Source organism: Sporisorium graminicola, chromosome SGRAM_12 (assembly GCF_005498985.1).
Source record: "Sporisorium graminicola strain CBS 10092 chromosome SGRAM_12, whole genome shotgun sequence".
Taxonomy (NCBI): Eukaryota; Fungi; Basidiomycota; class Ustilaginomycetes; order Ustilaginales; family Ustilaginaceae; genus Sporisorium; species Sporisorium graminicola.
This window is the reverse complement of record NC_043722.1, coordinates 1-12733: the sequence shown is the minus strand read 5'-3', so window position 1 is coordinate 12733 and position 12733 is coordinate 1. Positions and strand designations below refer to the sequence as shown.

Below are 12733 nucleotides of genomic sequence, written 5' to 3'. Positions count from 1 at the left end.
GCGGCTGTCAAAGTATGCAAGTGTGGAGATGCGGGCCGGGCTGTTGCCAGTGCTTGCCAGTGCAGGGCGGCACTTTGACGGCGGGGAGTTGCAACCTTAACGCTTCCCGTGTTGCACCTGTCGCAGTTTGGAAATATCCGCGATGCTGCCAGCAACTCGCCAGCCCAACGAGCGGATAAAGTCGCAATAGAAACCCGGGCTTTGCGGTAACGAGCTGTCTGCTGCTGTCGAGTTGCCCGCTTTCCAGCTGTCTCCCATTGCAACTCCGCTCCTTCACTCCACGTGTATTCTTCTGCTTCATTGTCGTTTTCCCGGCCTTGCTGACACTGCATGCAACCCCTGTGTCGAGCACACGAGCATTCCGGCCGTGTCCAGTCGAGTTGCTTGCTGCTTGGCTGGACCTGCATGAGCCTCGAAGCTGAGTGCAATGCACCCTCAGGCTCGTGCGCAGTTAATGTGCTTCGCTGATCTCGCCCGCATGTTCAAGTCTAGACCCGTGCCACTGAGGCAAGGCTGCAGCGCTTGACAGCACAGTCCGGACCAGTGCTCAAGCTATGTGGTCCTATCAATGCGGACAGAGGAATAAAGAATCAGATGTCGGGACCGTACCTGGCCGGGCAGCAGACACGAATCATTATCGAGTTCGTCCCGTCGTTCCTGGAACGGGAATCGTAACTGTACGCTCGAATTGCTCTCTGTTTTCATACTATCGCAAAGCGGGAAAAGGACGAAGCGCCTTCGAACACAAACAGCACCCGAAAAAAGCTATCTGCGAATCGGTGAGGTGGCTCTTGCGAATGAACCTGCCCGCTTCACAGCGAAAGTGAACATGCACGCACCAGAAAGCTGTCAATGGCAGCAGCGACAGTCTGAGCAGAATCAAGACTTGGAAGACGGTTCGTGTGCCGGACAGCGCTGCTTACAACGACGAGGCGCGCAGAACAAGGCCGGTCAGGTCAGGAGCGTATTGTCCATGGCTGTCTCAATGTCGCCCTTAACAGACTCAACAAACCGATGAGATGCAGACAGAAACAGATCGCATTTACAGTACATAAAACCGAGCTGCAACATATACATAAAACCGAGCGGCAACCTCCTGCGTGATGGGTTTCACATGCGCCTCTACCATTGAGGCAACCAGACCTTGTCCGACCAGTCGACGAGATGATCGAGCGTCTCGACGCGGGGCATCATGGTGCCAAACAGCTTGTCAAAGATCCTGGTCTGCTTTCCGTAGTTTCCAGACTTCTTCCATCCGTTCGAGTGATGCAGGTCGTGGTCTTCGATCTCAATGTCCATGTCAAACTTGGCAAGCGGCACGAAACAAAAGATAGGCGAGCCGCCGGCACAGCGGATGCCCGAGTGACCAATCAGCTCGAGCATCTCGATGTACGACCAGCACAGCATCCAATCGTAGAAACCCATCGGAAGCGCCAGTCGAACCGTCAGATACGCCAAGACGGGGATGACCAGCACGTCGCCCCATTCTTGCACCGTATCCGCGTACAGAGCCAGTACCGTGGTGGGTAATTTGGCAGTATGATGAGTGCGATGAAAGCGCCATAGCACATCGGACTCGTGCATGGCTCGATGATACAAGTAGAACCAGAAGTCGTTGGCAACGGCGAAACCAGGTACGAGCAAGGGGAGCCAAGGAGACAGCGTTATGGCTTGCTTGGGATCGTAGCAGAGCAGAGTAGCAGCAACGGGACGCAGAAGGCCGGTCATGGCCAGAGATCGGAGAACCTCACCGACACGATGGTCAGGGATGCCGTCGCGAGCCTTGTGTGGCTGGAGGAAGCCGATCCGTTGTGAGAGATTGCGAGTGCTGTGAATGACATTGATGCCGTAGAGTGAGACGAACGTGCCCCAGTAGAGTATGTTGGCTAGTAAGCCAAAGTTGTGTCCCATGTAGCGAGTGTAGGCGTATTGCAATGCAAAGGCGAGGCCGAAGCGTGACCAAATGTAGAGATGCCCGCTGAGGTGGTCCCACACGGGGATGGGGTCGTCCTTGTCGTGCACAATGGTGGTCGACGCTGGAGGAAGCGGGTCGATGCCAACCAAGTGGATGAGCCAATGGAACAGCCCCCAACCTTCCTTGTTGCCCTGTCGGTGCCAGGTCGATTTCAAGGGACCCTGCGATGGACGGACTGGTTGAGGTGTGTGAGATTTGCCTTTGGCAGGCGCAGTACCGGCTTGAGGCTGTGTCGCGACCATGTTGGCAATGCGGTGGCGAGTTGATGATGAAGAGGTCAGGTCGAGTCAAGATAGACGCTCGCGCACCTGGGACCGATCCAGATGGAAGAGTGCATTATATATCCATCAAGCTTGATTGGATGGACAGAGAGTGGGGTGTCGACAAACCTCCTCGAAGAACAACAAGTTGCACGGTATGGCATGTGAAAAGAGAGACTCACGAGCGTGTTCCTCACCGCTTGGTCAAGCTCGCTGGCTTCATACTATAAAATAGCAACAGCTTGTGCTGCAGGTGTAGGTGTCCCAGCCGAGCAACAAGGGTCCAACCTCAACAAAGTCCGCGCGGAATTATAGCAACCCCGCATTCTCAGCGCCCCCGCGTGAAAACGACCCTGCTGACGTTGAGGACAAAGGCTTGGGACGCGCCCCCTCCCTTTGGACTGCAGCTCGACGCTCCCAAGATGCAAAACCAAGGCAGTCCCACGCAAATTAAGCCACTCATCGAGCGCCTAGAAAGCCGTTCCAGTCGTGTGAAAGTTCATTCGACCTTAAAGACCGAAGTTGCAGGTGTACGAGAGATGTACAGCATCATGGGCCAGCGAAGAGTTGATGGGAATGCACACGATTGGTTTCAGTCGGAGCAAAGGTGTATTTTACCGAAACTCGCGTTCCGTTACTTGGTCTCTGCAGATAGCTGCAACAACAACACAAGGATTGTCGCAAGATCTGAACACAGGCGCATCACTGGTCAGAGAGTCTGAAGAAGTCCTTGGACAAGCGATGGAAGGCTAGATACTCAAGAAAGTCAAGCATCATGTCTTCCTGTTTCGCAACATCTTCGCCGAGCTGTCGTGTTTGACGCCGCAGAGCAATGGCTCGAGGCATGACTACTGCTGATTTGGGGATGGTGCCCAGGTCAAATAGGTGCATCAAACGCCTGGATGTGTCTGGCGTTTCCTCGTGCAATTGTATCGCTCGACCTGTCAGTGTCAAGGGCAAAGGAAGCAGTTAGCTGACAGAGTGCATGGCAGCCGCAAGGCACGCAAAGTTAGCATGTGTTCGACTCACCGTGTTCAGCTTTGTCTACAGCCCAGCGATAGGGATCGATACAGCTCTGCGTGACGCTCAAATCGACACGTTGCTCGTACAGTTCGTGTGCTGCTTCGTCTTGTCGCGATGCGAGTCTTTCTTGTTCCTCTGCGATCGTCTTGCGGTTCAAGGCATCTACGACATCACTTGCAAGCCGCAGCAGGGCTGTACCCGGAATGTCGATTCGGACGTCGTTGGAAAACGGATTGGACATTCTGCAACCTGCTGTCGTCGAAAAGCTGGCCGACTTGGAGAGTGGCGGCGGTAGTGGCGAGGGAAGTCAAGGAGCAGTAACGACCAAACCCCAAAAGCTCTCTGCGATAACCTCGGCATCCCATTATTAATAATAGAATCAGAATACTCAGAACGCGATGATGCCGACAGGAATGGGGTACGCGCCCCTGTCTGCTATCTGCAAGCCATGACGGCCTTGCCCCTCGTTGGTGGCGTCGTCCTCGTCCGTGCGCGACTTCTTCGGCCGCGATCGCTCCACGCAGGTGAGCTCGAAGCTGAGGCTCGACCTCGAACCCAAGACCCGCTTGCGTTCGAGGTGAGCTCTTTCCACATCGACACCTCCTCCTCCTCCACTACCCACCAATACCTATCTCGATGATCGTCTGCGACCGCCTTCTGCATCCTCCACACCTTCCTGGAACGTCACCCTGTAACAGGTTGCTGGAGGACAACTTTGACGATGCCTATGTGAAGCAGTACTCCTCACCAGTTGATTCTGACCAGGCATTGTTGACAGAGGAGGAGGAGGAGGAGGAGGAGGAGGAGGAGGAGGAGGAGGAGGAGGAGGAGGTCGAGCCCATCCTTCCTTTGTAGGTACAGTAGCTCAACTAAACTTCATTGCTTGCGATCGTGCTGTGTGTGAAGAGGTGTCAAAGACGCACTTTGAGAGCAGGACCGTGCAAGCACACGAAGTCATATCACTTCAAAGGTAGGACGTGCAAGCATGCAAAGTTAAATCACTTCAGGTTCGAGGTGATCCCAACTTGTAAGTAGGGCGGTTTTATTATTATAATACCTACAAGAATCAAAGTCAGGCACACGACCCTTGACAGCTTTTGCCTCAACCTCACTCACTACGTTGTATAGCCAACACTACGTTGTACAGCCACAGTTACAATCTCAATCAATCAGAAATGATGTTCATATATTACACATTACGTATAGTGTGAAAAGTTACTGTACGTATAGTGTGAAAAATTACTGTACGTATAGTGAGAGATTCGTGTAGTGAAACTCACGATGCACAAAAATAAGTCACCAAGTCTTCCCCAAAAGGGTACTTACTACGTACAGCAAAATCTACGTTACGTACTTAGAAGTCATAACGTGACGCTGGAAGGGGAACAGGAAGTAAAACTGCGTTGCCAATTTTTTTTATAGCTTGCGCTGCCTTCCACAAGCATGCTAACCTAGCACCTCGAGCCTCTTCGAGCGCTTCTAGCTTTCGACGATCCCGTCTTCAACCCTTGCTTATAGCACGCTAAACTGTGCTGCAGCAAAGGCACATGTGTCGGTCTGTTACCTGTCCGCTCCTTGCAATGCTGTCAGACAACATTGTCGACTTAACCATGAGATTGCTGTCACGCTGGTCAATTCCGCCGGGAAATTTATCTGACGAAATCACTGGCATCCACGTCATGCATGAAATCACCATCACATGACGCCGTCGAATCCTGTCAAGCCCTGAAAGGTCTTTCTTTCTTTCTTTCTTTCTTTCTTTCTCTGTTTCGGCACCGTCTTCTATTGGGTACACCAGCGTACCCAGGTGTACCCAATAAGAAGCCCTCTCGGCTGTTTGTATTCATCGAACAGCTTGTTCAGCACCTCCAGAGTTTCTCTTTATTGAGCAACGAGTACGCTACCTCTTATTGCCCCCAGATCTTGAGCATGAGCAACTTACTAGTGCTGTCCAATAGAAAGCGTGTTTGGGGACGACTGATGGCGAGTGGCTATGAAAGTTGACCCGCAAGCTTTTCTAGCCAAGAACGCCAAGACGTTCCTAAAATCAAAACTCTAGCGGCCACATTCATGCACAGACTAGCAGCACTGATTCAACTATTCTACAAAAGCTTTTAAACAAGCAAGAAGCTCAATCCAGCGACTTGCTTGCCCTTTATTCACGCTTCGTGCTTCCATCAACTCAGTGGTTGCACTGTATCTCGATCACTTGCTTGGCTGACCGCGGCCACACGCCTCCAAGCCCTGTCTGTCCGCGATACTTGCCCCTATACCTACACGATGCAGAACGCTACTCTTTACTACTGCGAGTCGGCATTCTTCAACAGCACCAATTGTCCTGGTATCTTCGAGATCGGAGATCGGGGAAGACAAAACCTGTGCCTGACAACAAATCAGGTCGACGTACCGGCAATCGCGCTCAACTACTCGCAAGCAAATGGTGGGAGCGGCGCTGGCATTGCCTGTACCAATCCAGCCAGTAGCACGGCAGGTCGGACTGTCAAGGTTGCACGAGGACTGATGTTGATCACCCTCCTCACTTGCCTCGTGTCAGCTGCTCTTGGTCAGCCCACGCTTGGCACCTACAACGCCGCACTCGATGGCCGAGAAGATTCGACGCTCTCCGACTTCAACATCAGAGTAGAAGAGAAACGAGACGTGTCCTGCAAATTCTTTCTACCTCTCACTATAGGTAACTATACACGCTCGAGGCCTACCCAAACGTCCGACGTGATCGACTGCAGGCAGTCACCCTTACCATGCACTGTGTCAATTGCTCCGGGAAAGAAGGCTACTTTTTCGAGCGAGTACTCGCTCGAGGGAGGTGGCTCGTGGAAGGATCCAAATCTGTATCAAACGTTCGGCACAAATTATGTCGAATCGTATTCGTCGAAAGTCGAGTATACTAGCTGGGTACCGGTTGGACAGTGCGGATATCTGGCCAGCTACAGTGCTGCTATTCTGTATGAAGGCTATTACCAGGGTTGTAGCGATGGAGGCAACAGGACGGGAACAGCTGTCGTTGTGCGGAAAAGCTCACCCTTGAGCTCACTGGTGATGACCAACTGTTGAACGTTGTTGTTCTGTCCTTCGGAAGGCGAGGCATGCGCCAATGGCCGTTTACGATAGAATGCATTTCATCGAGGTGTACAGTGAGCTATCCGTGAGGAGGCTGCTGGTGCGCAGCAAGCGCTCCTTGAGGGGGCCATCAGGTCTTTCATTATATGCTACACAATATCGGAGCCTGTACCATTCTCAATGTACAGCTCGACACAAGTGTGGCGGTTCATGTGGCACTGCTCAGAGCGAACCTAGCACGGAGCTCAAGGTCGAGCTAGAACAGTACTTCCGGGCCGGAAATATTAGAAACGTGCGCAACTGGAATGATATTAATAAAAACGTCGCTCACATGGAAACAAGTTTTGTTCCGCATTTTACATGAAGCTGTGCAGTATTTACATCGCGATAAGATGCGGTGCTCATTTGTGGTGAGGAGGGTACGAGAAAGGTTGCTGCTGCTGCTGATGCTGCTGATCGGCTAGCGACTGTGGTGCGTTGAAAGGTTGCGACACGGTCTTTGTGGGAGTGTAGCTTTCCACGTGCTCAATATCAAAAGCAGGCTTTACCTTGGAAATCAAGAGTCCCAACGCGGTCAGCACGCTGAGAGCGACGAACTCGGTGATGAATTGCAGCACCAGTTTGGCCCATATGTTGTTGGGCTTGACGATGGACCCTGCTTGCACCGTGTAGATGGACCAAGCTGCGCGTACGAGCATGAGCGGTGTTGCGACAAGCAGGGCGAACTTGACTGTTGCGGCCTCGGTACGGCCCCTTGCACCACGCAGGCCGAAGAGGACGAGAGCGAGAACAGCGACAACGAGGACGACATAGAGCGCAGCGCCGACCTTTGCCTGTGCGGGGAGGTGCACCTTGTCGAGCGCATGCCCCTGCGCATCCGTGAAGCTCGCACTGGTGTAGCCCGTGATGACGCAGATGAGCGCAGCCAGGTTGACCAGGTTGCCAAGCCTGACAATCCTCGCTGTGAGCGGTTCCTGGCCATGCAACTCGGTGTGCGCGCGCGAGTAGAACGCGAGGCAGGCAGAGACGACGAAACTCAGGCCGACCGACTGCAAGGTGTACCCCCACGACGCGACTTGGATCGACGCGTTGTGCTGGTTGTACTCGACAACGAGCAGCACGTTGCCGACGAGATGGAGCAGCGAGACTAGGAGAAGCGAGACGAAGCTCGCTGAGCGGCTGCGGCCGTGGTGCACGACATTGCGCAGGTTCGCACCCAGCGTGAGCACGTAGAGCGGGATGAATACCGTATCGATGATGACGGATGTCGGCCACGTCATTGTGAGTTGTGTTTGACGTCGCTTTAGGTTGGATCGAGTCGATCGGTATGAGTGCGGTGTTGGTAGGTGTGAGTGTGATGGGATCGGAGCTGAACAGAGCTACAGGCTTGACAGCCTTTATATGCTGATCACCGAGCAGCATCGTCGTACACGAAAGCTTCAGCATACCCTGACACGAGGGTGTAAGACTGCACCCTCTCCCGCGGTACACCACCCCACCGACGAGCGCACAGAACAATGCACGCCTGCTTATTCGGCGGAACACGTCAATCCCACGTTTCCAACTCCCGGCCCTCACTCACATGTTCGCCTAAGCCAATCGCTATTCGGCACTTTGTGCTACCTGGCCGACCGGGAAGTTTCAAAGTCGAGCTGCGGATGGGGGCTAAGTTGTGTGCTCCCCCGCTCGCGTCCAACAGCTCAGCTCGGGTGCTTATTCGGTACACGCGAAAAAAGGGAGACACTGCTCATCAGCTGTTGGCTGCCGTTCGAGTGAGCATAGCCGACTCGTGTCCCATCCTCTTGTCCGTGTTGTCGCTCAGCCCCCCGCCGACTGCTCCGAATAACCAAGCGCACTCGACCAGCAGACATTGATCACGTGGGTAGGCCTTTGTCGCTTCTGACATGATTAGGCTGGGTGGCCCTCAACTGTCTCTTGCAAGGATGGGCGGGCGGGCAGAATGCAGGAACAGCAGATACGCCCATGTTCTTCTATGCTCGTCTTGGCTCGTCATTTGCATTCCTAACTCACGATGAAAGATGCTTGCTGTGAATTCATTCGAACTGTACAAATGGAGTAGGTAATCAGGGCTTCTCCGCTGCCTTGTTCCGCTCGGCAGCCTTGCTCTTCCAAACCTGCCTCTAATGCAAGAGCCAGTTGACAGCTGCCAACGCTACGCCAGCACCGGCAAAACCCATACCCATGTAGACGGAACCCCACAGGGGTCCGAGCCCGACTTGCAAAAAAGCTCTGCAGGCAAAAACAGGGTTTTGGCAAAGTGGGACCAAGATAAGTGGTGTCTGCTAATGCTCGAATGGGTGGGCGCCTTCTCGGCTAATGCGGAACAAGACCTTTTCTACCTGACACAACTCGGAACGCTTTCTTTCGCACAAAGAAAAATAGAGTTGTAGCACCGCTTTTGCCGGCGGGTGGGGCTCTGGTCGAGCTCTGACTCGTATGCACCAGGCTGCACGCCTTGCAGCTTCGACTCAGCTAATTAACGTCGACCATCAACGTCTTGTGCCTACAGGCCCTTGCGCATCTACAGGCTTGCCATCCGCATAGCTTCAACCAATACACTCACCCCATCTGCAAACATGACCGACGCTGCCGAAGTTTCCAAGACTGGCAACCGCAAGCGAAAGCTGTACGTTGCTTGCAATGCTTGCCGCTTCCGGAAGGTCAAGTGCGATCGAGAGTCTCGTCTTCAACAGGGACATTCGGCATGTACAAGATGCGAGACCTCATCCATGGAGTGCCTTTTGACCGTCAACCCCCCAAAGACGCGCTTGGGCAAGCGGATCAAGATGCTTCATGAGGAGCAGGAGGCTAGTGAGCCATCCTCAATCGACACACCGGAGAGCGCAACCGCAACCAAGCATGACAGTCTGCAAGCTTGTCGTGCACCACTCTCGAACTCAACAAGCTCGTTTCAAGACGCGCTTGGAATGTCGCCTGGCTTGACCGGCTTGCTCCAAACTGCCTCTGAGCAGCAGGCTGCTCGTGTTCACGAAGAGCCTGCCTTGCTGTCTACAGCTACGGATGGCGGCAATATGCTTTTGTATGCCGACGATGCTCACCCGCACAACTGCATCATTCAGAATAGCATGTTCGCCGCTCTGGATTCCAATAATGCAAATGTCTTCCATCTCTCTACGGGCAATACGCCGGTCAACGAGGCCCACCATCTTATCCATCAGTATCAGTTTGATGATTCCTCAACAGCCGCTCCAGACTCGGCGTCTTCCGAGGTTGCACCCATGTCAGCTACTGCAGCCGACTCGGACCAATCGTCGCCCGATGTGATCGGCTCAAAGGTCACAAATGGAGTCTCAGCCCAGTGCAACGCGCTCAAGCGACGCAATCCGTTCGACCAGCCTTCTCTGAACCTTGCGACCGGACAAGTCGGCTTTGTCGGTGGCTTGCTCGGTATCGCATCGCTCGACAAGCACATCTTGGATCTTTGCGTAAGAGCCTACTTCGAGAGCATGGGCCGTTGCATTGGCTTCATCCGTCCCGAGTGGTTCTGGCCTCGATACCACGCTTTCTTTTCCCGCTATAGCGGATTGTATGTGGAGGCAATATCAGACCCAAACGAACAGCCAGTCTCGGAGCTTCTCATCATCGCCCTAGCCTGTCGTGGAGCGGGAGCTACTCAGTTTGCCAACCGCTTCGAGCTGCAAAAGGACCTTTTTGATCACTACCGCAGGTTGATCAAGGACCAGGATCGACTGGTGCGTGATGGGTTCGACGCGTTGGAATCCGTCATTCTCATGTCCGAACACGCCGACTGCGAGCCTAAATCGATTCCAGATCCCATGTCCGCACAAGGCGTGTACGACGTCGACATCTTGTCACACGAAGGACTCATACGACTGATGAAGAAGCTCGAGCTGCATCGCGACAAACCCTTCGGCACTCGTCTCGAAGGCCGAGATGCAATCCGGCAGCGGCTCCTATTCTGGACCATCTACGTCTTCGACGCCATCCGAGCCGAAGGAGGACGCACGATGCCGCTTATTGAGGAGCACGACATCAGTCTGGCTCACACGTTTCCAGAACTCGCTACCACTACAACCGATGCAACGCCCATCGCATTCAGCAAGTACTTTGTCGAGCTCTCCAACATTTGCCGCTACGTGGCGTACAACATCCTTTCTCCTCAGGCCCGTAGAGACGGCATTGAACCTCGAGATCTGTTCCGGGTGCTCGATGACTTGGAAGCATGGCACGATAACCTCGGACCCTCGTTGACATGGGACTGGAACGACATGCTGCACATCACCGGCCCCAAACATCCAGAAGATCAAACTCGGCGCAGCTTTCTCCTCTTCCTCTTTCTAGGACAGTGGGCGGCACTCGACCTGGCCGTCGAAGAGATCGGATTTTCTTCAACCTGCGATGCCAAATCCAAAGAAGAAGCGAAACGACGACTAGAGCACGAGGTGCAGATGGCGCTCGACCGACAAGTGTTGGTCTGCGATCATGGAACGCTGTTTGGCATCATCCGTCTACATCCGGGCATGATGCAGTCGTGGTCCCTGGGCTGGGCGTTCTGGTGCATCAAGCGCATGGGAGGTATCCTGAAGCAAAAGGACGAGGCAATGCTCGCACGTGCCAAAGCGAACCAGGCTTTTCAGAGATATCAGTCAGCCGTAGTCTGCTTTATCAACGCGGCTGCCAGCTGCGATAGTGTGTCACAGACGCCCGAAAGGGTGCAGCAGCTCATGACTGCACTCAAAGGCGTCATCGAAGCGAGAAAGTCGAGCAGCCTTGCGTTCAAGAACGTATAGTCGAGAATACAATTGTAGCGTAGAGCAGGAGCTTCATCATACAGTACCCATATTCATATACCCTCAAGACGCCGTGAAATTCTCTTGAGACATTCCCTCTCGTCGCCATCAGATCCTAACACAATCGAGTCACATGCAACAGTCTTCGAATTCTATATTCATGTGGGCCTAGCCCTAGTCCGTGGCCGCCCTGCCAAATGTGCCGCGATCTCACATCCAAACAAATTCACGGTCGCTCGGCCAAGACACAGGTGGAGTGCCTCGTACGGTTTGAAATTGGGGACGGCCGCGACACGTGAATTTCTCGGAAATGCAGTCACTGCTCTTGTGCCCTGCGGCCCCCTCCCCCTTTTTGGCAGGCGACGGCCGGCCATCCATTTGAAGCGACCGTTGCTCTGCTGACACTGCTCACGTGCTCTACGGCCACCATCTTGCAAGGTTGGCGGGTACAGCCGGCGGTCCCTTTGAAGCGACCGTCCCTTTGCGCACACTGCTCAAATGCTCTACGACCACCTTGCAATTTTGGCTGGTACGGCCCGCTGTCCCTTTGAAGCGGCTGTTGCTCTGCTGACACAGGCCACGTGCGTTACGGCCGCAACACCGTTTTGGCATGGCCGCCGTTGGCCTGGTGACTGCCCCTGCTGGCCGCTGTCCAAGGGGGTGTCAATGTTTGACAGTCAGAGTATGCTGTGATGGACTTCAGTTTGGAATGGTACACCGTAAATGTTTGCAAAAAGATGGATGCAAAAAGACGTGTGAAATGGAGCAGCAGTCCAAGGTGGCTACCGTCAGAGAAGTGGGTTGAACTGAACAACCAATGACGGTTGTCCTGGCAAAGGCCGTACAAAGGATGGGAATTTGGCAGCCTGCTCTCACGGTCAGTCAGATCGGGTTGTTTGCACCATGCTTTGTGACCATAAAGCTGCAGGCAACAGATTGTGGACGGCAAGAGTCAGATGCATTGTAGCCGGTCAATGAAAGGGGTGAGGAAGACAAAAGACAAAGCTTGCAGCCTCTCTGAGGTACGGTCCACCATTGTCTCCATGGTGGAGAAGCTCTGAGACGGCAGCAGCACAAGTGCCTACAGCTGCCAACTGCTTGGTGTGGCCAGGATGGTCTCCAGCAAGAGAGTTGGCCGTGCTCCTTTGTCTATCCCGTATGCCCTGCTGTGCGTCTCTTCCCATCCTGCCATGAGGCTGCTGGGCGGATGGATGCTGAGTACAAAGAGGCTGCCTTCTTGCTGTTGGATGGTCTACAATTCATTCTTCACTTTACCGTACTCTTCCGCTCCCAGCTCTGCATCCTCTTCACCATGTCTGCACTTTCCAACTGCTCTCTTGGTGCTGGCACCAACAGCGCCACCACCACCAACAACACCAACATGGTTTGCAGCGTGCCTGATGACGGGTATGTACTGTATTTGCACAAGCATCACCACACGTCAACTGCACTCCACTGACATCCAGCCTCTCTGCTTTGCAACAGTGCAACTGATGCTTAGGGTTAGGGTTAGGGTTAGGGTTAGGGTTAGGGTTAGGGTTAGGGTTAGGGTTAGGGTTAGGGTTAGGGTTAGGGTTAGGGTTAGGGTTAGGGTTAGGGTTAGG

General features: G+C 53.7%; 4 protein-coding genes across 4 annotated transcripts; 1 reads left to right on the top strand and 3 right to left on the bottom strand.

Moving 5' to 3' along the window:
• Positions 1–1122: 1122 nt before the first annotated feature.
• EX895_001556 (uncharacterized protein) lies at positions 1123–2217 on the bottom strand (the record flags this gene model as incomplete). Its single annotated transcript, XM_029882155.1, has 1 exon — positions 1123–2217. One exon carries the CDS (start codon positions 2215–2217, stop codon positions 1123–1125), a length of 1095 nt encoding a protein of 364 aa, XP_029741010.1.
• A 720-nt stretch (positions 2218–2937) lies between these two features.
• Positions 2938–3499, bottom strand: EX895_001555 (uncharacterized protein; the record flags this gene model as incomplete). Its single annotated transcript, XM_029882154.1, has 2 exons — positions 2938–3176; positions 3265–3499. The coding sequence occupies 2 exons, from the start codon at positions 3497–3499 to the stop codon at positions 2938–2940; spliced, it is 474 nt and encodes a 157-aa protein (XP_029741009.1).
• A 3238-nt stretch (positions 3500–6737) lies between these two features.
• On the bottom strand, positions 6738–7616 carry EX895_001554 (uncharacterized protein; the record flags this gene model as incomplete). Its single annotated transcript, XM_029882153.1, has 1 exon — positions 6738–7616. The coding sequence occupies one exon, from the start codon at positions 7614–7616 to the stop codon at positions 6738–6740; it is 879 nt and encodes a 292-aa protein (XP_029741008.1).
• Positions 7617–8933: 1317 nt separating this feature from the next.
• On the top strand, positions 8934–11129 carry EX895_001553 (uncharacterized protein; the record flags this gene model as incomplete). The annotated part of the gene is made up of 1 exon (XM_029882152.1): positions 8934–11129. One exon carries the CDS (start codon positions 8934–8936, stop codon positions 11127–11129), a length of 2196 nt encoding a protein of 731 aa, XP_029741007.1.
• Between the last annotated feature and the right edge of the window lie 1604 nt (positions 11130–12733).